At 40.2% G+C, this 22,985-nt stretch overlaps 4 protein-coding genes and 1 long non-coding RNA gene across 12 annotated transcripts in view; 4 read left to right on the forward strand and 1 right to left on the reverse strand.

Moving 5' to 3' along the window:
• The window catches only part of LOC136702112 (uncharacterized), a 269,541-nt gene that overhangs the window by 173,804 nt on the left and 72,752 nt on the right, over window positions 1-22,985 (reverse strand). The gene's annotated exons all lie outside the window — the stretch shown is intronic.
• On the forward strand, window positions 928-2,004 carry LOC136702538 (trace amine-associated receptor 13c-like). Its single transcript, XM_066677647.1, has one exon. The coding sequence runs from the start codon at window positions 1,024-1,026 to the stop codon at window positions 2,002-2,004; it is 981 nt and encodes a 326-aa protein (XP_066533744.1). The 5' UTR covers window positions 928-1,023.
• LOC136702466 (trace amine-associated receptor 13c-like) lies at window positions 7,473-8,724 on the forward strand. Its single transcript, XM_066677536.1, has one exon. It carries the CDS (start codon window positions 7,744-7,746, stop codon window positions 8,722-8,724), a length of 981 nt encoding a protein of 326 aa, XP_066533633.1. The 5' UTR covers window positions 7,473-7,743.
• LOC136702414 (trace amine-associated receptor 13c-like) lies at window positions 13,505-14,485 on the forward strand. The gene has a single exon (XM_066677463.1). The coding sequence runs from the start codon at window positions 13,505-13,507 to the stop codon at window positions 14,483-14,485; it is 981 nt and encodes a 326-aa protein (XP_066533560.1).
• On the forward strand, window positions 21,964-22,944 carry LOC136702419 (trace amine-associated receptor 13c-like). Its single transcript, XM_066677468.1, has one exon. The coding sequence runs from the start codon at window positions 21,964-21,966 to the stop codon at window positions 22,942-22,944; it is 981 nt and encodes a 326-aa protein (XP_066533565.1).

The raw sequence follows: 22,985 nt of genomic DNA on the forward strand, positions 1-22,985 counted from the left end.
CCTCTCTCTGTATCTCTCTCTTTCTCTCTCCACAGATAAACACACACACACACAGAGAGAGAGAGAAATCTTCCGAGCTGTAAAATATTCACAATAGGTCAAAATCTGCTGTTGGGGCTTCAACAGTTAATCACAATCGGGGCTTGTGCAAACAATGAACCTCAATGTTGAGCCGAGAGAATGTATGTAAAAGAATAAACTGATATTGACTTTAATGATAAATCCGATATATCATTTATAGTATACACTGAACCATGTTATTACAACTATAAAGTGTAAGTCTGTTATTATTCTAGCTGTTATAACAATGCAGAAACTGACAGAAAAGCACTTATTACAACAATTGGTGTCAAACCCTAAAAAGTCAGCTAAACTGGCTAAAGCAAGCAGGCAATACCACTGGCCCTTGTTCATCAGTAACTCTCAAAAACTTGACGTTGTCATAAAAAAAGCTTGAATTCCACTGAAACTAAATGCAACTCTGCCCCTTACAACCACATAGCAACTAGGGAACAACACTTACTAAAAGAATCGATATGTAACACAAACAATCTCTGAGCTAATCCAGCTCAAGTTAGGAATTAAAGTCCTTTGTTGAAAACACATAAGGTGCTGGGACTGAAAGTTTCTGGAAGGTATCCTCCTGTTTGATCTCCCTCCGGGGACAGGAGATCCTAAGTCACCTATATATACATGCAGAATCATTTAATATACCATTAACATTGTAAAGAGGAATTATGGTTGTTACATTTGCAGTCAAACTACAGATTTCACAGACACTAAATCCTGTTTTGCCCCCAACTCATGCTCTAATGAATATTGCTGCTTTCCCATTGCTCCTCCCATTTACTGAATATGAATCACGCTATGATTGCAGTCAATGCCAACTTCTCCACTACATAAATATCAGAGATGCTCCCTGTTCACCCAGTAATCCTTCTGTGTGTGGAGATAGATTACTGCTACCTCTCAAGAGACTCCAAGCCCTGCAGTTTCTTTAACAAGACATTACTTGCTGAATTCATGAATTTTACAGGAATTAACCAAACAGATCCCTGTCTGTACTTTCACTGTCCAGAGAGATCTGTATCTACTGCAGTGTATGTGATTTTGTACATATTTGCATCTGCTGTAGTTCTGTTAACAGTGTGTGGGAATTTGCTTGTTATTATCTCTGTCTGTCACTTCAAGCAGCTCCACACTCCGACTAACATGCTCATCCTCTCTCTGGCTATGTCTGACTTTCTGATTGGGTTGGTTGTGTTTCCAATAGTCTTCATTAGTGTGATTGAATCATGCTGGATCTTCAGTAGAGTGTTTTGTATATGTTTTTTATTAACTGCCTATATTGTTACAGGCACATCCATATTTGATATTGCTCTGATTGCAGTCGATCGATATTTCTCACTTTCTAATCCATTTCTCTATACCAGAGCTGTCTCTGTAAGCATTATGTGTTTTGTAGTTTTATTCAACTGGCTTATAATATGCTCCTATACATTAGGAGTTCACTATTTCAATAGAAATTTTGAGCGTTTAGTAATGTGTCCTGGAAGATGCTTCCTCTTTATAGATGAGGTCTGGTCTCTTGTTGACCTGCTGTTTATTTTTGTTTTCCCATTGTCTATTATAATTACACTGTATATTCAAGTCTTTGTCATTGCTAAGAAACATGCCACTGCTATCAGAGACCTTAATATTCAGACTGGAACTTCAAAGAATGAATTCTCAATGAAATCTGAGAGAAAAGCAGCTAAAGTTCTTGGGATAGTAGTGTCTGTTTTCTTGGTTTGTCTACTTCCATATTTTATGTGCAGTTTATCAGGCAGAGTCATTGAGGTTGGTGTAGGACTGTTTCAAATTATATTGGTCCTTGTTTATTTAAACTCTACCATTAACCCAATTATTTACGCTTTGTTTTACCCATGGTTTAGAAGATGTGTTAAACTAGTTTTAACACTTCAAATATTAAAAACACATTCTTCACTAATAAAAGTTCTTTAATTAATTAATATAGATTTATAACTAAAAACCTCTAATTAAAAACACACATCAGACACATACATTTAATAATTACACTGTTGCTTGTCCTGTCTTAGCACAGGGAGGAAAGGCTTTTTAGCTTAAACATATGTTAAAGTTTAAAAACATTATCCAAAAAACTGAAAAATGCGTTTGTAATTGTTTTAACTAGAGAAATTTGAAAATGTCATTATATATATTTAAATGTAGATTTTCGTCATGCTATAGATTAGTTGTTGTAATTAATCTAATTTAAATACAGACAGATATTCAGTAGCATCCACTATTTCAGATCATTTTTGTTTTAAAGGTTTTAAAATTGTTATATGCTGAGGTAAAAGCAGAATCTAATATCAAATTTCTTATTTGCTTCATTGCTACCTTTCTATTCTTGTACAGATGTCTAATAACATTTGATATATTGTGAATTAATTAATTCAACAACCTCCTTAAACACTGGGACAGATTCGGCAAATAATTTTGTTAATCCTGTTAATTTGAAAATCCTGTTGTACTATATAGTAGGTAGGTTCCACCAACTTAAATTTGTCTAACCAAAAAGGGATGTTTGCTCAGTAAGAACCAAGAAGTCATCGTGGGCATGTCAACTTAAAGAAACTCCAGAAACTGTTCACAGTCTCAAATATCATGTTATCACTCAGTGGCTGGTCAGGGTCATTTAAAATGTGTTACATAAATAAGTAATAAAAAAGAAACAGTAACACGGTCTATTTGTATGTTACTGGGCCTGTATGTGATGTTACATAGGGTACATTGGCTACTTTTCTCCAATGTTCACAAACTCAGCAAGATAGCTCAAAATTTATCAAAATCTCACTCTTTTGGTCTTTATATTCTATTAATTTATCATGCGCTAATTTTCAAAAATACCACACAATCATTTCTTTAAACACGTTGCCTTGTGGCACCATCTTAAATCAATACAAGCTGAAAATCAATATAAGATATCTGCTCACATTCTTCAACACAAATAAAGCCCACTTATTTCATTTCTGTTTCATCATCTTCCATGATTAAAACAATCACAAATTCACCAACTGCCATTTTGTATAAATCTGTTAAACATGACAGTACCTATGTCCACCATTTGTACACAGATCATAAATCAGCAGCTTGTGTTTAGTTGACATTGAAAAAATGATTAAGGAACTTGGAAGAAAAGCATTACAACTAAAGAGTGGAACATAAATATTTAGACTGCCACCTCCTAACCATTCGAGTCATATAAATCTGTCAGAGTAAAAATGTAAATCTTACATGACTATAGTGAATGTACCTGGACAGAAATGCCCCTTGCACCTCCCCAAATGGCACCTATGCCTGTCATTGCTGTCCTCACATACATAGCTGTTGACCATTTGGAATTTTACCAAACAAACCAAAAGCCGAAAGCTTTACCTCTACCACAGATACCACAACCAGGTTTACACATTTTTCTCACTGTTATCCACAGTTTCACATGAAGCTTCTTATACCCAGTATGTCTGATAAAGTCATTACATGATATTGATACTTTCATATATTGTTATAGGATAATAAAAATCAATAATTTCAGCATTTCTGTGAATTTTAATTTAGAATACAGTTTTGATGCTTATAAATTATCGTACTCTAAAATGTTTCCGGAAGTGATTCATAATTCATAATTAGATATGGAGCATTACCATTGGTCATTGGATTATGCTGGCTAGAGAAACACAGACCTGATGTGCACTGTCTGTTTGGACTATGTCAGCAAGGTAGAAAAACAGATTCATGTTGTTTTATTCCCCAGTATATCTTTCACTGTTATAACATACATTGACCAAAACTATGTTCTTAAGACCCATCTTATAAGAATCTCAATACAACAATGCAAGTTCTGATTCTACATCTCCCAATCTTAACATTTCTCCAGGGTATTCTGAGTGTCACCCGAATACATGTTTTAAAAAGTCTTTAGTGGAAAAATAATTCCTTATTTGTATCTTATATATCTACATTGTACAAGACGTATTATTGTACCAGGAACCCCTTTCTAGGCACAGTCTCATCAGCTGTGGCCATGCAAATGCAGAGTACAATAGTGGAAATACAGTGGGAGGGGGAAAACATTCCGTATGTAATTGAACCAAGCCTAGAAAAGAAATTAACCATGCCTGGCTCTGAAAGACTATGTGACACAATGAAAGTGACAAAACATTAAACTGATTTAAAGAGACATTTTCCCAAATGTTAGTACAAATATTAAACCCATTTAAAGTAATTCAACTGAGGTAAAATGCTATTGTCAGGGTGGTGTGAGGAGAAGATCACGGGAAGCGGACACACTCGCTACAACACAGATGATTTATTTAAACGAAAACACGACAAACGAACTTAACGAGAAACACGAGATAACATTAACGAACAGGAAACAGGGCAAGCTAGATGATCAAACATTTCAAAACACAAACGAAGTAGGGGGTCACGAAAAGGTGTAAGAGAACGAACGGGGAACGAGGAATCAGAAACGAGAAACACTAAGAAGAATCATGAGCATGAAACAAACAAAGAAAACAAGCAAACAGACAAAATCAAAATGACCGATAACAGGAAGTGAGGGAAGAGGGCTTAAATACATGAACTTATCAAGAAACAGCTGAAACGGATAACAAGGGAAACGATGAGGAGGCGGAACAAAGGCGGAGCTAGAGTGAAACATAAACAAAGCCATGTGCAGAGACAGGAAAACAGGGAAGAGAGAGCCAAACAGAAAGGGGAAAACAAAGCAGAAAGTGTCAAGATGTGACAGACGCCCCCCCCAAGACACGCAACTCCCGGAGCGTGAAAAACGAGACTCTCCAGGAGCTGGCGCAGGAGGGGGCCAGAAGAACCAAAAACAGGAAACCAAAAGATTCAAGACAAGATAGGAAATGGAGATGGGAACAAGGGACTAGACTTAAACGGACACTTGACAGAACTAGAGAGAAGAGACGGAGAATAGGCAGGAGAAAACACACGTGACTGGACCTTGGGCTGAACACTGAACGGGGACTGAGACAAAAGAGGAGCAGATACACGTGACTGGACAGAGGACTGAAGAGGACTAACAGGGAATTTGACATGAGACTGGACAAAGGGTTTAACTGGAAACTGGACTGGGCTTACAGGATACTGGACTTGAGGTAAGGGAACAGGGACCATGACATTAACAGGAACTGAAACAAACACGGTGACAGGGACCGGAATAGAAACAAAAACAGACAAAGGCACAGGGACAAGAAGAGAAACAGGAACCAAGACAGGGATAGACATGGGAACAAATACAACTGGTGGGTGCCCAGGACTGGCCAATGTCCGTGGAAATGTCTGAGGGACCAGCCTGGGCACAGCTCTGGGGATCGGCCCCGAAGTCCTTGGGGCCGTCCTACGGGTTTGACCGGGAGCTGCCGTAGCCCCAGTCTCGGGGGCAGAAACGGCCGTAGCCACAGTCACAGGTTCAGAAATGGCCGGAGCCACAGTCACAGATTTCGAAACGGCCGGAGCCACAGTCACTGGCTTCGAAATGGCCGGAGCCACAGTCACTGGCTTCGAAACGGCCGGAGCCACAGTCTCAGGGGTAGGAACAGCTGAGGGAGCCGTACTCACGGAGACTGGAGACCCTGCGACGACGTCCACGGAGACAGGGGAACCTGCAGTGACGTCCAAGGAGGCATGCGTAACTGCGACGACGTCATCCTCGGAGGCAGACGGAACTGCGACGACGTCATCCTCGGAGGCAGACGGAACTGCGACGACGTCATCCTCGGAGGCAGACGGAACTGCGACGACGTCATCCTCGGAGGCAGACGGAACTGCAACGACGTCATCCACGGAGGCAGACGGAACTGCGACGACGTCATCCACGGAGTCAGGAGGATGTGCGACGACGTCCACGAAGGTAGAGGAATCTGCGACGTCGTCCACGGAAACAGAAGAGGCGGGCGTCGCTCTCATGAAGACAGGAGAGGCGCGCGCCGCCTTCAAGGAGAGCTCCAGGCGTGCCATGAGGCCTGTAAGCTTCTCCTGAATGTCAGGAGTGGACGCAGAGCGGTGCTTGGGAACTGGTGTCCTATCGACGACGTCCACGGAGGCAGAAAGATCTGCGACGTCGTCCATGGAGACAGGCGCGGCCGGAGGCGCCGCGCTGAGGAAGACAGACGCGGCCGTAGGCACCGCGCTCAGGGAGACAGACGCGGCCGTAGGCACCGCGCTCAGGGAGACAGGCGCGGCCGGAGGCGCTGCGCTCAAGGAGACAGGCGCGGTCGTAGGCAATGCGCTCAAGGAGACAGGCGCGGCCGTAGGCGATGCGCTCAGGGAGACAGGCGCGGCCGTAGGCACCGCGCTCAGGGAGACAGGCGCGGCCGGAGGCACCGCGCTCAGAGAGGCGGCCGGAGGTGTTACTCTTCCAGGAACAGGAGTGGCTGGAGGAGCCGCGCTTAGGGAAACTGGAGCAGCCGTTGGCGCCGTGCTCTCGGAAACTGGAGCTGAGGCGTCCAACGAGGCAGGTGCTCGTGCTGCTCGCCGAGCACGAGTTGTGGATTTATGATGTTTAGGGGGTCTGATGGACGCACTCTTGAGGGATTCCCTCAGAGGTGCGCCTCTGTTAGCCTCACCTGCGTTGTCCTGCGGTAAGAGGCTAACAGCCCCTACACATAACCCCCCCCCAAGAATTTCCCCGGACCTGAGGGGATAATCCTCCAGCGAAGGGGAGCTTCCAGCCTGTTTTCTCCTCCGGCTCCGTCGATTCCCGCTGGAGGAATCACTCGATTCATGAATCGAGTCTTCTGTTTGTGGGAAATGAACCGCACCGGAGATGAGCTGAAGCCGTTGACTCCACTCCGAAGCCGCTTTCAACGCCTCCTCCACGGGATCTTGGCGGAACGGAGTACGGCGAATTACACCTCTCTTAAAAGGATAGTCCGTGTTAGCTGTGTCCATCTTTTGATCGGTCATTCTGTCAGGGTGGTGTGAGGAGAAGATCACGGGAAGCGGACACACTCGCTACAACACAGATGATTTATTTAAACGAAAACACGACAAACGAACTTAACGAGAAACACGAGATAACATTAACGAACAGGAAACAGGGCAAGCTAGATGATCAAACATTTCAAAACACAAACGAAGTAGGGGGTCACGAAAAGGTGTAAGAGAACGAACGGGGAACGAGGAATCAGAAACGAGAAACACTAAGAAGAATCATGAGCATGAAACAAACAAAGAAAACAAGCAAACAGACAAAATCAAAATGACCGATAACAGGAAGTGAGGGAAGAGGGCTTAAATACATGAACTTATCAAGAAACAGCTGAAACGGATAACAAGGGAAACGATGAGGAGGCGGAACAAAGGCGGAGCTAGAGTGAAACATAAACAAAGCCATGTGCAGAGACAGGAAAACAGGGAAGAGAGAGCCAAATAGAAAGGGGAAAACAAAGCAGAAAGTGTCAAGATGTGACAGCTATCTAAGATCTTGCCCCAAATCTTGCCTCCATGCTTTCTCACAGCTCCACCCACTTACTGAATATGTATCAACCTGTAATAGAAATTCAGTCTAAATTCTTCACCACATACATATCAGAGCTGCTGCCTGTTCACTTAGTAACTCTTCTGCTCTAAGAGATGAACTACTGCTGCCTCTCAGGAGAATCCAGGATCTGAATTGTTTTCTATTACAGCACATTAACTGCTGAACCCATGAATTTCACTGACTTTAACCAAACAGATCCGTGTCTGTACTTTCACTGTCCAGAGAGATCTGTATCTACTGCAGTGTATGTGATTTTGTACATATTTGCAGCTGCTGTAGTTCTGTTAACAGTGTCTGGGAATTTGCTTGTTATTATCTCTGTTTGTCACTTCAAGCAGCTCCACACTCCGACTAACATGCTCATCCTCTCTCTGGCTATGTCTGACTTTCTGATTGGTGCATTTGTATTTCCTCTAGCATTAATCAGTATGATTGAGTCATGCTGGATTTTCAACAGAGTATTTTGTATATGTTTTACATTAACCGCCTATATTGTTGCAAGTACGTCGATATTGGATATTGCTCTGATTGCAGTCGATCGATATTTCTCACTTTCTAAACCATTTCTCTATACCAGAGCTGTCTCTGTAAGCATTATGTGTTTTGTAGTTTTATGCAACTGGTGTTTGTCATTCTCCTACAGTTTAGCAGTTCACTATTTCAATAGAAATTTTGACCATGTAGTAATGTGTCCTGGAAGATGCTTTTTTGTTGCGGATGAGGTCTGGCCCCTTCTTGACCTACTGTTTGTTTTTGTTTTCCCATTGTCTATTATAATTATACTGTATATTCAAGTCTTTGTCATTGCTAAGAAACATGCCACTGCTATCAGAGACCTTAATATTCAGACTGGAACTTCAAAGAATGAAATCTCAATGAAGCCTGAGAGAAAAGCAGCTAAAGTTCTTGGGATAGTAGTGTCTGTTTTCTTGGTTTGTCTACTTCCATATTTTATGTACAGTTTATCAGGCAGAGTCATTGAGGTTGGTGTAGGATTGTTTCAAATGATATTGGTCCTTGTTCATTTAAACTCTACCATTAATCCAATTATTTATGCTTTGTTTTACCCATGGTTTAGGAGATGTGTTAAACTTGTTTTAACACTTCAAATATTAAAAACACATTCTTCATTAATAAAAGTTCTTTAATTAATTTAGATTTATAATAAAAAACCTCTAATTAAAAACACAAATCAGACACATACATTTAATAATTACACTGTTGCTTGTCCTGTCTTAGCACAGGGAAGAAAGGCTTTTTAGCTTAAACATATGTTAAAGTTTAAAAACATTATCCAAAAAACTGAAAAATGCTTTTGTAATTGTTTTAATTCAGTAGCATCCACTATTTCAGATCATTTTTGTTTTAAAGGTTTTAAAATTGTTATATGCTGAGGTAAAAGCAGGATCTAATATCAAATTTCTTATTTGCTTCATTGCTACCTTTCTATTCTTGTACAGATGTCTAATAACATTTGATATATTGTGAATTAATTAATTCAACAACCTCCTTAAACACTGGGACAGATTCGGCAAATAATTTTGTTAATCCTGTTAATTTGAAAATCCTGTTGTACTATATAGTAGGTAGGTTCCACCAACTTAAATTTGTCTAACCAAAAAGGGATGTTTGCTCAGTAAGAACCAAGAAGTCATCGTGGGCATGTCAAATTAAAGAAACTCCAGAAACTGTTCACAGCCTCAAATATCATGTTATCACTCAGTGGCTGGTCAGGGTCATTTAATATGAGTTACATAAATAAGTATTAAAAAAGCAACAGGATCACGGTCCATTTGTATGTTACTGGGCCTGTATGTGATGTTACATAGGGTACATTGGCTACTTTTCTCCAATGTTCACAAACTCAGCAAGATAGCTCAAAATTTGTCAAAATCTCATTCTTTTGGTCTTTATATTAATTTATCATGCGCTAATTTTCAAAAATACCACACAATAATTTCTTTAAACACATTGCCTTGTGGCACCATCTTAAATCAATACAAGCTGAAAATCAATATAAGGTATCTGCTCACATTCTCCAACACAAATAAAGCCCACTTATTTCATTTCTGTTTCATCATCTTCCATGATTAAAACAATCACAAATTCACCAACTGCCATTTTGTATAAATCTGTTAAACATGACAGTACCTCTGTCCACCATTTGTACACAGATCATAAATCAGCAGCTTGTGTTTAGTTGACATTGAAAAAATGATTAAGGAACTTGGAAGAAAAGCATTACAACTAAAGAGTGGAACATAAATATTTACTGCCACCTCCTAACCATTCGAGTCATATAAATCTGTCAGAGTAAAAATGTAAATCTTACATGACTATAGTGAATGTACCTGGACAGAAATGCCCCTTGCACCTCCCCAAATGGCACCTATGCCTGTCTTTGCTGTCCTCACATACATAGCTGTTGACCATTTGGAATTTTACCAAACAAACCAAAAGCCAAAAGCTTTACCTCTACCACAGATACCACAACCAGGTTTACACGTTTATCTCACTGTTATCCACAGTTTCACACGAAGCTTCTAATACCCAGTATGTCTGATAAAGTCATTACATGATATTGATACATTCATAGATTGTTATAGGATAATAAAAATCAACATTTCAGCATTTCTGTGAATTTTAATTTAGAATACAGTTTTGATGCTTATAAATTATCGTACTCTAAAGTGTTTCCAGAAGTGATTTCCTTAAATTATCCCTTAACTTTGTTTTAGGCAACACAGAAAGCCAACAGCCCAAATTCATAATTAGATATGGAGCATTACCATTGGTCATTGGATTATGCTGGCTAGAGAAACACAGACCTGATGTGCACTGTCTGCTTGGACTATGTCAGCAACGTAGAAAAACAGATTCATGTTGTTTTATTCCCCAGTATATCTTTCACCGTTATAACATACATTGACCAAAACATTGTTCTTAAGACCCATCTTATAAGAATCTCAATACAACAATGCAAGTTCTGTGTCAGAAATCACGGGGGGTGGACTGACTGAGGCGGACACACTTGCTAAAACATGGAGAGTTTAATTTAACGAAAGATATAACAAAACAAAAACAGGCAACAGTAGAAACAACACAACATGAAATGAAACAAAACTATCACAGAGACAGACTAGACTGGGGAACAAAACGAAGATCAGAAACGAGACAACTGGATAAGAAACGACCAAAGTGAAATGTCCAACCAACAGGAGAGACACAAGGGAGCTTAAATACAAGACACAGACGAGATACACCTGGACAGCTAACGAGGGGGCAGATTAACAAATGACACAGACGAGGAGGCGGGACAAAGGCGGAACTAGAACAACAAGCATAGCCATGTGCTAAAAGAGCACATGGCCTGGGAAACAGACATGACGAGGGCGTGACAGATGCCCCCCCCCTGAACACTCAACTCCAGGGGCGCGTACTCCTAAACCTCCCAGGAGCTGGCACAGGAGAGGGCACGGAAAACAAAACCACGGAAGACAAGACTCAAGACAAGACAGGAACAGACACAGGAAATGGAGCTGGGGACAAGAGACACTGGACAGGACTAGAAAAAGGAGACGGGAACCGTGAGAAGACAGGAGACAAGGCAGGAGTAGACACACGTGACTGGACAGGGTGCTGGACATGAGGCAAGACAGGTGACAGGACTGGGTAATGGGACTGGACAGGAGACCGGACAGGGGGTTGAAAAGGGAACTGGACTGGAGACAAGACAGGTGACTGAACGCTGGACGGATACGGAGACTGGACATGACTAACAGGGGACTGTACAGGACTTGGCAGGGGAACAAGGACCAGAACATTGACGGGAACAGACACAAACACAGTGACAGGGACTGGGACAGAGACAAAGGCAGACATAGTTACTGGGATGAAGACAGAGACAGGGACCAGGACAGGAACAGACAGGGGAACCAAAATAACAGGGGGGTGCCCAGGACTGGCAAATGTCTGTGGGGAAGTCTGATGAACCAGCCTGGGCACAGTTCTGGGGATCGGCCCCGAAGTCTTTGGGGCCGACCTATTGACATGACCAGAAGCGGCCAAAGCCACAGTCATGGGTGCAGAGGCAGTGAGGGACGCCGCCTTCGCAGGGACAGAAGTGGCTGCGGAAGCCGCCTTCACAGGGACAGATTCGGCTGGGGAAGCGGCCTTCACGGAGACAGGAGCGGCGGGCGCCGCGTTCACGGAGACAGGAGCGGCGGGCGCCGCGTTCACGGAGACAGGAGCGGCGGGCGTCGCGTTCACGGAGACAAGAGCGGCAGGCGCCGCCTTCACGGAGACAAGAGCGGCGTGCGCCGCCTTCACGGAGACAGGAGCCGCGGGCGCCGCCTTCACGGAGACAGGAGCCGCGGGCGCCGCCTTCACGGAGACAGGAGCCGCGGGCGCCACCTTCACGGAGACAATAGCGGTTGAGAGGTACTTGGGAGCTGGAGGCCCAGTGCCGATGTCCACGGAGGCAGGGGGCCCTGCACCGATGTCCACGGAGGCAGGTGGTCCTGCAACAACGTCCACGGAGGCAGGGGGCCCTGCAACGACGTCCTGCACTGGTGCTGTTAAGGGTTTAGGGGGTCTGATGGGCGCACTCTTGAAGGATTTCTTTATCCATGGATCCCCCCTCTTAGCCTCACTTCCTTTGTCCTAAAGTTGGAGGCTAACAGCCCCCACCCCCAAAAAATTTCCCCGGACCTGAGGGGGTAATCTTCCAGAGAGGGGGAGACTCCAGCCCGCTTCCTTCGCCGATTCCTTCAACTCGCGCAGGCACAATCAATCGATTCATGAGCTGCCTCTTCCTGTAGGCGCTGAGCGACGCTGGCGTGAATCTGCCGGAGCCGGCTACTCCATATCACGGCCCTGTCAAACGTATTTTCAGTGCTAGCTGCGTCCATATATGGGTTGGACATTCTGTCAGGGACTCGCGGGCGGTGGACTGACTGAGGCGGACGGACTTGCTAAAACATGGAGAGTTTAATTTAACGAAAGATATAAAAAACAACGAAGAAAGAACACAACACGAAATGAAACTATCACAGAGACAGACTAGACTGGGGAACAAAGCGAAGATCGGAAACAAGACAACTGGATAAGAAACGACCAAGGTGAAATGTCCAACTAACAGGAGAGACACAAGGGAACTTAAATACAAGACACAGACGAGATACACCTGGACAGCTAAAGAGGGGGCAGATTGACAAATGACACAGACGAGGAGGCGGGACAAAAGCGGGACTAGAACAACAACAAACATAGCCATGTGCTAAAAGAGCACATGGCCTGGGAAACAGACATCTTAACCTTTCTCCAGGGTATTCTGAGTGTCAACTGAATACATGTTTTAAAAAGTCTTTAGTGGAAAAATAAATCCTTATTTGTATCTTATATATCTACATTGTACAAGACGTATTATTGTACCAGAAACCCCTTTCTAGGCACAGTCTCATCAGCTGTGGCCATGCAAATGCAAAGTACAATAGTGGAAATACAATGGGAGAGGGAAAACATTCCGTATGTAACTGAACCAAGCCTAGAAAAGAAATTAACCATGCCTGGCTCTGAAAGACTATGTGACACAATGAAAGTGACAAAACATTAAACTGATTTAAAGAGACACTTTCCCAAATGTTAGTACAAATATTAAACCCATTTAAAGTAATTCAACTCAGGTAAAAATGCAATCTAAGATCTTGCCCCAAATCTTGCCTCCGTGCTTTCTCAGAGCTCCACCCACTTACTGAATATGTATCAAGCTGTAATGGAAATTCAGTCTAAATTCTTCACCACATACGTATCAGAGCTGCTGCCTGTTCACTTAGTAACTCTTCTGCTCTAAGAGATGAACTACTGCTGCCTCTCAAGAGAATCCATGATCTGAATTATTTTTATTACAGCACATTAACTGCTGAACCCATGAATTTTACTGGAATTAACCAAACAGATCCCTGTCTGTACTTTCACTGTCCAGAGAGATCTGTATCTACTGCAGTGTATGTGATTTTGTACATATTTGCAGCGGCTGTAGTTCTGTTAACAGTGTCTGGGAATTTGCTTGTTATTATCTCTGTTTGTCACTTCAAGCAGCTCCACACTCCGACTAACATGCTCATCCTCTCTCTAGCTGTGTCTGACTTTCTGATGGGTGCATTTGTATTTCCTCTAGCATTAATCAGTATGATTGAGTCATGCTGGATTTTCAACACAGTACTTTGTATATGTTTTACATTAACTGCCTATATTGTTGCAGGCACGTCCATATTTGATATTGCTCTGATTGCAGTTGACCGGTACGTTGCTCTCTCAAACCCATTTTTTTATACCAGAGCTGTCTCTGTAAGCATTATGTGTTTCGTAATTTTAAGTAACTGGTGTATAATTTTCACCTATAATTTAACAGTTCACTATTTCAATAGAAATTTTGAGCGTGTAGTAATGTGTCCTGGAAGATGCTTCCTCTTTATAGATGAGGTCTGGTCTGTTGTTGACCTACTGTTTATTTTTGTTTTCCCATTGTCTATTATAATTATACTGTATATTCAAGTCTTTGTCATTGCTAAGAAACATGCCACTGCTATCAGAGACCTTAATATTCAGACTGGAACTTCAAAGAATGAAATCTCAATGAAGTCTGAGAGAAAAGCAGCTAAAGTTCTTGGGATAGTAGTGTCTGTTTTCTTGGTTTGTTTACTTCCATATTTTATGTGCAGTTTATCAGGCAGAGTCATTGAGGTTGGTGTAGGAATGTTTCAAATGATATTGGTCCTTGTTTACTTAAACTCTACCATTAACCCAATTATTTATGCTTTGTTTTACCCATGGTTTAGGAGATGTGTTAAACTTGTTTTAACACTTCAAATATTAAAAACACATTCTTCACTAATAAAAGTTATTTAATTAATTAATATATATTTACAACTAAGCACTTCCAATTAAAAACACAAATGTCAGACACATACATTTATTAGTTTCAATTTTGCTTGTTCTGTCTTTTTTTTTTAGCTTAACCATATGTTAAAATCTAAAAACTTTATCCAAAATGCAGAAAAATGCTTTTGTAATTTCTTCATTTTAACAAGAGAGATTTGAAAAATGTCATTATAAAAATTGAATGGTAGATTTTGTTCATGATATGGATTAGTTATCATTCAGTCACATCAATTATTTCAGATCATTTTTATTTTAAATGATTTTAAAAATAGCTACACACTGACATTCTAGTCATTTTATATTGTATGCTGAGGTAAAAGCAAAATCTAACATCAAAGTACTATTTTGTTTAATTGCTACATTTAATATCTAATAACATTTGATATATTGTGAATTTATTAAGCCAACAAGTTTTTTAATAATTGGGGCAGATTCTGTGAATAACTGTAAAGGCATTCTGGAGGATTCCGGAATGTTGTCATATTGTATTCTTAAAGCAAAACAGATAAATGTCATGGACAAAAATTCTTTCATCATGGCCAATATTTTGGATGTGTGTTGCATTTGGAGCAGGCCATCTCAGCAAAAAATATACTCAGATACAATATGATAATATGAAGGCTTCATAATTCATTCATTCATTCATTCATTCATTCATTCATATCTGTAATCGCTTATCCAATTCAGGGTCGCGGTGGGTCCAAAGCCTACATGGAATCATTGGGTGCAAGGCGGGAATACACCCTGGAGGGGACGCCAGTCCTTCACAGGGCAACAGAGACACACACACACACAAACACACATTCACTCACACCTACAGACACTTTCGCCAATCCACCTGCAACGTGTGTTTTTGGACTGTGGGTGGAAACCGGAGCACCCGGAAGAAACCCACACGGACACGGGGAGAACACACCAACTCCTCACAGACAAGTCACCCGGAGCGAGAATTGAACCCACAACCTCCAGGTCCCTTTAGCTGTGTGACCTGCTGCACCACCGTGCCGCCCAGGCTTCATAATATGAAACATAAAAAAATCCTATTGCTACCTAATTCCAGTGTAAATGGTCCTGCCAAATGAATTCACAACAAGCATATTTACTTAGAAAATATAAAACGCAGAGAAGCAGTGGTATATCTCTCAGAGTTTCAATACCTAGGGTGTATCATAGATTTTCAAAAGATTTATGTAGATCTGCTGACATTTTTCTGCACACCCGAAACACATTGGGCTTATTTTTGTTTTCAGTTTGCTGGTTGTCCACAATTAAAACAAGTAAAAATATGCAGAATTTCAGTTTTCTATAAGCTACAGTGTTACAGTCTACGATTTGTCCTCAGATTATGAAGTAACAATTCATCCTGATTTAAAGGTAAGAATAATGAAGAGATTTGACAGAGAAAAGTTACAAGTGCAGCCAAATAGCTGAAAGTTAGAACTACTTACCTCATGCTTTAAAAACATTATTTTTAAGTGATTATATAAACAATTAATTTCATTATGATTTAACTTTGTGCTTCTAGCAATAGCTCAGAAGCTTATAGCAATGAGTCATCTCTAGATGTCCTGCATTATTTCCTGTCTGGGGATTACCCTAATAGCAAAGACATGACCCTCATGTAGATTATGTGACATGGTTTTTGTCAAAATCGTTAACAAACCGATTCAAATAAATTTATTTTTAATTTCCCCACTAGGAATGGGAAGTATCCTCATTTTTCATGCCATTATACTGTCTGAAAACATTAAACACGGTTATATAGTATTACCATACAGAAAGGGCAGAGGGGGTGTTTTCTGAGTGTTTGTGCAGCGAGGTTTATCTCAGCACAGCCAGACAGTGCATGCTGGCAATAATAACAAATTTAAGCGACTGGTGCTGGAGCATCAGAAATTTTCTAAAATAGACATAGCATATCACAGCAAATTGTTATAGAGTGAACTCCAGCTCTAATCACACATATTTAGAGATAAAGCCTCATACCTGTGAGCATAAAACTGAGAGAAGTGTCTTCTGAGTGCTTTGCTTGTTTTCAACTTCATTCGAGCACTAAACTCTCAACTGCTCTTTTTTCTCCATTGTGAGACTGTGACATCACCAGTCAAAGTACCAGTCCAAGAGCGCCCCCTCACTGTGGCTCTCTTAAGTGCACATAAATGAATGCTGGCCTTGTACTTAAAGACACAGAACTGAAATTTGACACACCACACACACAATTGGTATTGCTGGTATACCACCTAAGCCCATTTTCCACGTTGACTTGCACTTGTATACATCGCAACAAAATGCACTTTTTCAAACCAATCTTTTGAAGACATCAATCAAAGAATGCAAAGTCTGGATATCCTTTTACCAGGTCTCAACATCTATCCAGCTTATCCTAAATGCCACCTGAATACCCCAGTTTCAAAAAGGTTTTCATTGAAAAGAAATGGACAGCTAACGAGGGGGCAGATTAACAAATGACACAGACGAGGAGGCGGGACAAAGGCGGGACTAGAACAACAACAAACATAGCCATGTGCTAAAAGAGCACATGGCCTAGGAAACAGACATGACGAGGGCGTGACATTCTGATTCTACATCTGCCAATCTTAACCTTTCTCCAGGGTATTCTGAGTGTCACCTGAATACATGTTTTAAAAAGTCTTTAGTGGAAAAATAACTCCTTATTTGTATCTTATATATCTACATTGTACAAGACGTATTATTGTACCAGGAACCCCTTTCTAGGCACAGTCTCATCAGCTGTGGCCATGCAAATGCAGAGTACAATAGTGGAAATACAATGGGAGGGGGAAAACATTCCGTATGTAACTGAACCAAGCCTAGAAAAGAAATTAACCATGCCTGGCTCTGAAAGACTATGTGACACAATGAAAGTGACAAAACATTAAACTGATTTAAAGAGACACTTTCCCAAATGTTAGTACAAATATTAAACCCATTTAAAATAATTCAACTGAGGTAAAAATGCAATCTAAGATCTTGCCCCAATCTTGCCTCCATGCTTTCTCACAGCTCCACCCACTTACTGAATATGTATCAACCTGTAATAGAAATTCAGTCTAAATTCTTCACCACATACATATCAGAGCTGCTGCCTGTTCACTTAGTAACTCTTCTGCTCTAAGAGATGAACTACTGCTGCCTCTCAGGAGAATCCAGGATCTGAATTGTTTTCTATTACAGCACATCAACTGCTGAACCCATGAATTTTACTGGAATTAACCAAACAGATCCCTGTCTGTACTTTCACTGTCCAGAGAGATCTGTATCTACTGCAGTGTATGTGATTTTGTACATATTTGCAGCTGCTGTTGTTCTGTTAACAGTGTGTGGGAATTTGCTTGTTATTATCTCTGTTTGTCACTTCAAGCAGCTCCACACTCCGACTAACATGCTCATCCTCTCTCTGGCTATGTCTGACTTTCTGATTGGTGCATTTGTATTTCCTCTAGCATTAATCAGTATGATTGAGTCATGCTGGATTTTCAACAGAGTACTTTGTATATGTTTTACATTAACCGCCTATATTGTTGCAAGCACGTCCATATTTGATATTGCTCTGATTGCAGTTGACCGGTACGTTGCTCTCTCAAACCCATTTTTTTTATACCAGAACTGTCTCTGTAAGCATTATGTGTTTCGTAATTTTAAGTAACTGGTGTATAATTTTCACCTATAATTTAACAGTTACTATTTCAATAGAAATTTTGAGCGTGTAGTAATGTGTCCTGGAAGATGCTTCCTCTTTATAGATGAGGTCTGGTCTGTTGTTGACCTACTGTTTATTTTTGTTTTCCCATTGTCTATTATAATTACACTGTATATTCAAGTCTTTGTCATTGCTAAGAAACATGCCACTGCTATCAGAGACCTTAATATTCAGACTGGAACTTCAAAGAATGAAATCTCAATGAAGTCTGAGAGAAAAGCAGCTAAAGTTCTTGGGATAGTAGTGTCAGTTTTCTTGGTTTGTTTACTTCCATATTTTATGTGGAGTTTATCAGGCAGAGTCATTGAGGTTGGTGTAGGATTGTTTCAAATGATATTGGTCCTTCTTTATTTAAACTCTACCATTAACCCAATTATTTATGCTTTGTTTTACCCATGGTTTAGGAGATGTGTTAAACTAGTTTTAAATCTTCAAATATTAAAAACACATTCTTCACTATTAAAAGTTATTTAATTAATTAATATATATTTACAACTAAGCACTTCCAATTAAAAACACAAATGTCAGACACATACATTTATTACTTTCAATTTTGCTTGTTCTGTCTTTTTTTTTTTTAGCTTGACCATATGTTAAAATCTAAAAACTTTATCCAAAAAGCAGAAACATGCTTTTGTAATTTCTTCATTTTAACAAGAGAGATTTGAAAAATGTCATTATAAAAATTGAATGGTAGATTTTGTTCATGATATGGATTAGTTATCATTCAGTCACATCAATTATTTTAGATCATTTTTGTTTTAAATGATTTTAAAAATAGCTACACACTGACATTCTAGTCATTTTATATTGTATGCTGAGGTAAAAGCAGAATCTAACATCAAAGTACTATTTTGTTTAATTGCTACATTTAATATCTCATAACATTTGATATATTGAGAATTTATTAAGCCAACAAGTTTTTTAATAATTGGGGCAGATTCTGTGAATAACTGTAAAGGCATTCTGGAGGATTCCGGAATGTTGTCATATTGTATTCTTAAAGCAAAACAGATAAATGTCATGGACAAAAATTCTTTCATCATGGCCAATATTTTGGATGTGTGTTGCATTTGGAGCAGGCCATCTCAGCAAAAAATATACTCAGATACAATATGATAATATGAAGGCTTCATAATTCATTCATTCATTCATATCTGTAATCGCTTATCCAATTCAGGGTCGCGGTGGGTCCAAAGCCTACCTGGAATCATTGGGTGCAAGGCGGGAATACACCCTGGAGGGGGCGCCAGTCCTTCACAGAGCAACACACACACACACACACACACACAAACACACATTCACTCACACCTACAGACACTTTCACCAATCCACCTGCAACGTGTGTTTTTGGACTGTGGGAGGAAACCGGAGCACCCGGAGGAAACCGGAGCACCCGGAGGAAACCCACGCGGACACGGGGAGAACACACCAACTCCTCACAGACAGTCACCCGGAGCGAGAATCGAACCCACAACCTCCAGGTCCCTGGAGCTGTGTGACCTGCTGCGCCACCGTGCCGCCCAGGCTTCATAATATGAAACAAAAAATCCTATTGCTACCTAATTCCAGTGTAAATGTTCCTGCCAAATGAATTCACAACAAGCATATTTACTTAGAAAATATAAAACGCAGAGAAGCAGTGGTATATCTCTCAGAGTTTCAATACCTAGGGTGTATCATAGATTTTCAAAAGATTTATGTAGATCTGCTGACATTTTTCTGCACACCCGAAACACATTGGGCTTATTTTTGTTTTCAGTTTGCTGGTTGTCCACAATTAAAACAAGTAAAAATATGCAGATTTTCAGCTTTCTATAAGCTACAGTGTTACAGTCTACGATTTGTCCTCAGATTATGAAGTAACAATTCATCCTGATTTAAAGGTAAGAATAATGAAGAGATTTGACAGAGAAAAGTTACAAGTGCAGCCAAATAGCTGAAAGTTAGAACTACTTACCTCATGCTTTAAAAACATTATTTTTAAGTGATTATATAAACAATTAATTTCATTATGATTTAACTTTGTGCTTCTAGCAATAGCTCAGAAGCTTATAGCAATGAGTCATCTCTAGATGTCCTGCATTATTTCCTGTCTGGGGATTACCCTAATAGCAAAGACATGACCCTCATGTAGATTATGTGACATGGTTTTTGTCAAAATCGTTAACAAACCGATTCAAATGAATTTATTTTTAATTTCCCCACTAGGAATGGGCAGTATCCTCATTTTTCATGCCATTATACTGTCTGAAAACATTAAACACGGTTATATAGTATTACCATACAGAAAGGGCAGAGGGGGTGTTTTCTGAGTGTTTGTGCTGCGAGGTTTATCTCAGCACAGCCAGACAGTGCATGCTGGCAATAATAACAAATTTAAGCGACTGGTGCTGGAGCATCAGACATTTTCTAAAACAGACATAGCATATCACAGCAAATTGTTATAGAGTGAACTCCAGCTCTAATCACACTTATTTAGAGATAAAGCCTCATACCTGTGAGCATAAAACTGGGTGAAGTGTCTTCTGAGTGCTTTGCTTGTTTTCAACTTCATTCGAGCACTAAACTCTCAACTGCTCTTTTTTCTCCATTGTGAGACTGTGACATCACCAGTCAAAGCACCAGTCCAAGAGCGCCCCCTCACTGTGGCTCTCAAGTGCACATAAATGAATGCTGGCCTTGTACTTAAAGACACAGAACTGAAATTTGACACACCACACACACAATTGGTATTGCTGGTATACCACCTAAGCCCATTTTCCACGTTGACTTGCACTTGTATACATTGCAAAAAAATGCACTTTTTCAAACCAATCTTATGAAGACATCAATCAAAGAATGCAAAGTCTGGATATCCTTTTACCAGGTCTCAACATCTATCCAGCTTATCCTAAATGCCACCTGAATACCTCAGTATCAAAAAGGTTTTCATTGAAAAGAAATGGACAGCTAACGAGGGGGCAGATTAACAAATGACACAGACGAGGAGGCGGGACAAAGGCGGGACTAGAACAACAACAAACATAGCCATGTGCTAAAAGAGCACATGGCCTGGGAAACAGACATGACGAGGGCGTGACATTCTGATTCTACATCTGCCAATCTTAACATTTCTCCAGGGTATTCTGAGTGTCACCTGAATACATGTTTTAAAAAGTCTTTAGTGGAAAAATAATTCCTTATTTATATCTTATATATCTACATTGTACAAGACGTATTATTGTACCAGGAACCCCTTTCTAGGCACAGTCTCATCAGCTGTGGCCATGCAAATGCAAAGTACAATAGTGGAAATACAGTGGGAGGGGGAAAACATTCCGTATGTAACTGAACCAAGCCTAGAAAAGAAATTAACCATGCCTGGCTCTGAAAGACTATGTGACACAATGAAAGTGACAAAACATTAAACTGATTTAAAGAGACACTTTCCCAAATGTTAGTACAAATATTAAACCCATTTAAAATAATTCAACTGAGGTAAAAATGCAATCTAAGATCTTGCCCCAATCTTGCCTCCATGCTTTCTCACAGCTCCACCCACTTACTGAATATGTATCAACCTGTAATAGAAATTCAGTCTAAATTCTTCACCACATACATATCAGAGCTGCTGCCTGTTCACTTAGTAACTCTTCTGCTCTAAGAGATGAACTACTGCTGCCTCTCAGGAGAATCCAGGATCTGAATTGTTTTCTATTACAGCACATCAACTGCTGAACCCATGAATTTTACTGGAATTAACCAAACAGATCCCTGTCTGTACTTTCACTGTCCAGAGAGATCTCTATCTACTGCAGTGTATGTGATTTTGTACATATTTGCAGCTGCTGTTGTTCTGTTAACAGTGTGTGGGAATTTGCTTGTTATTATCTCTGTTTGTCACTTCAAGCAGCTCCACACTCCGACTAACATGCTCATCCTCTCTCTGGCTATGTCTGACTTTCTGATTGGTGCATTTGTATTTCCTCTAGCATTAATCAGTATGATTGAGTCATGCTGGATTTTCAACAGAGTACTTTGTATATGTTTTACATTAACCGCCTATATTGTTGCAAGCACGTCCATATTTGATATTGCTCTGATTGCAGTTGACCGGTACGTTGCTCTCTCAAACCCATTTTTTTATACCAGAACTGTCTCTGTAAGCATTATGTGTTTCGTAATTTTAAGTAACTGGTGTATAATTTTCACCTATAATTTAACAGTTCACTATTTCAATAGAAATTTTGAGCGTGTAGTAATGTGTCCTGGAAGATGCTTCCTCTTTATAGATGAGGTCTGGTCTGTTGTTGACCTACTGTTTATTTTTGTTTTCCCATTGTCTATTATAATTACACTGTATATTCAAGTCTTTGTCATTGCTAAGAAACATGCCACTGCTATCAGAGACCTTAATATTCAGACTGGAACTTCAAAGAATGAAATCTCAATGAAGTCTGAGAGAAAAGCAGCTAAGGTTCTTGGGATAGTAGTGTCTGTTTTCTTGGTTTGTTTACTTCCATATTTTATGTACAGTTTATCAGGCAGAGTCATTGAGGTTGGTGTAGGATTGTTTCAAATTATATTGGTCCTTGTTAATTTAAACTCTACCATTAACCCAATTATTTATGCTTTGTTTTACCCATGGTTTAGGAGATGTGTTAAACTTGTTTTAACACTTCAAATATTAAAAACACATTCTTCACTAATAAAAGTTCTTTAATTAATTAATATATATTTACAACTAAGCACTTCCAATTAAAA

The sequence above is a fragment of the Hoplias malabaricus genome, chromosome 7 (assembly GCF_029633855.1).
Source record: "Hoplias malabaricus isolate fHopMal1 chromosome 7, fHopMal1.hap1, whole genome shotgun sequence".
NCBI lineage: Eukaryota > Metazoa > Chordata > Actinopteri > Characiformes > Erythrinidae > Hoplias > Hoplias malabaricus.

Coding starts and splice junctions, on each gene's coding strand:
- LOC136702466 (XM_066677536.1), top strand. CDS start 7,744: ATGAATTTCACTGACTTTAACCAAACAGATCCGTGTCTGTACTTTCAC.
- LOC136702419 (XM_066677468.1), top strand. CDS start 21,964: ATGAATTTTACTGGAATTAACCAAACAGATCCCTGTCTGTACTTTCAC.
- LOC136702414 (XM_066677463.1), top strand. CDS start 13,505: ATGAATTTTACTGGAATTAACCAAACAGATCCCTGTCTGTACTTTCAC.
- LOC136702538 (XM_066677647.1), top strand. CDS start 1,024: ATGAATTTTACAGGAATTAACCAAACAGATCCCTGTCTGTACTTTCAC.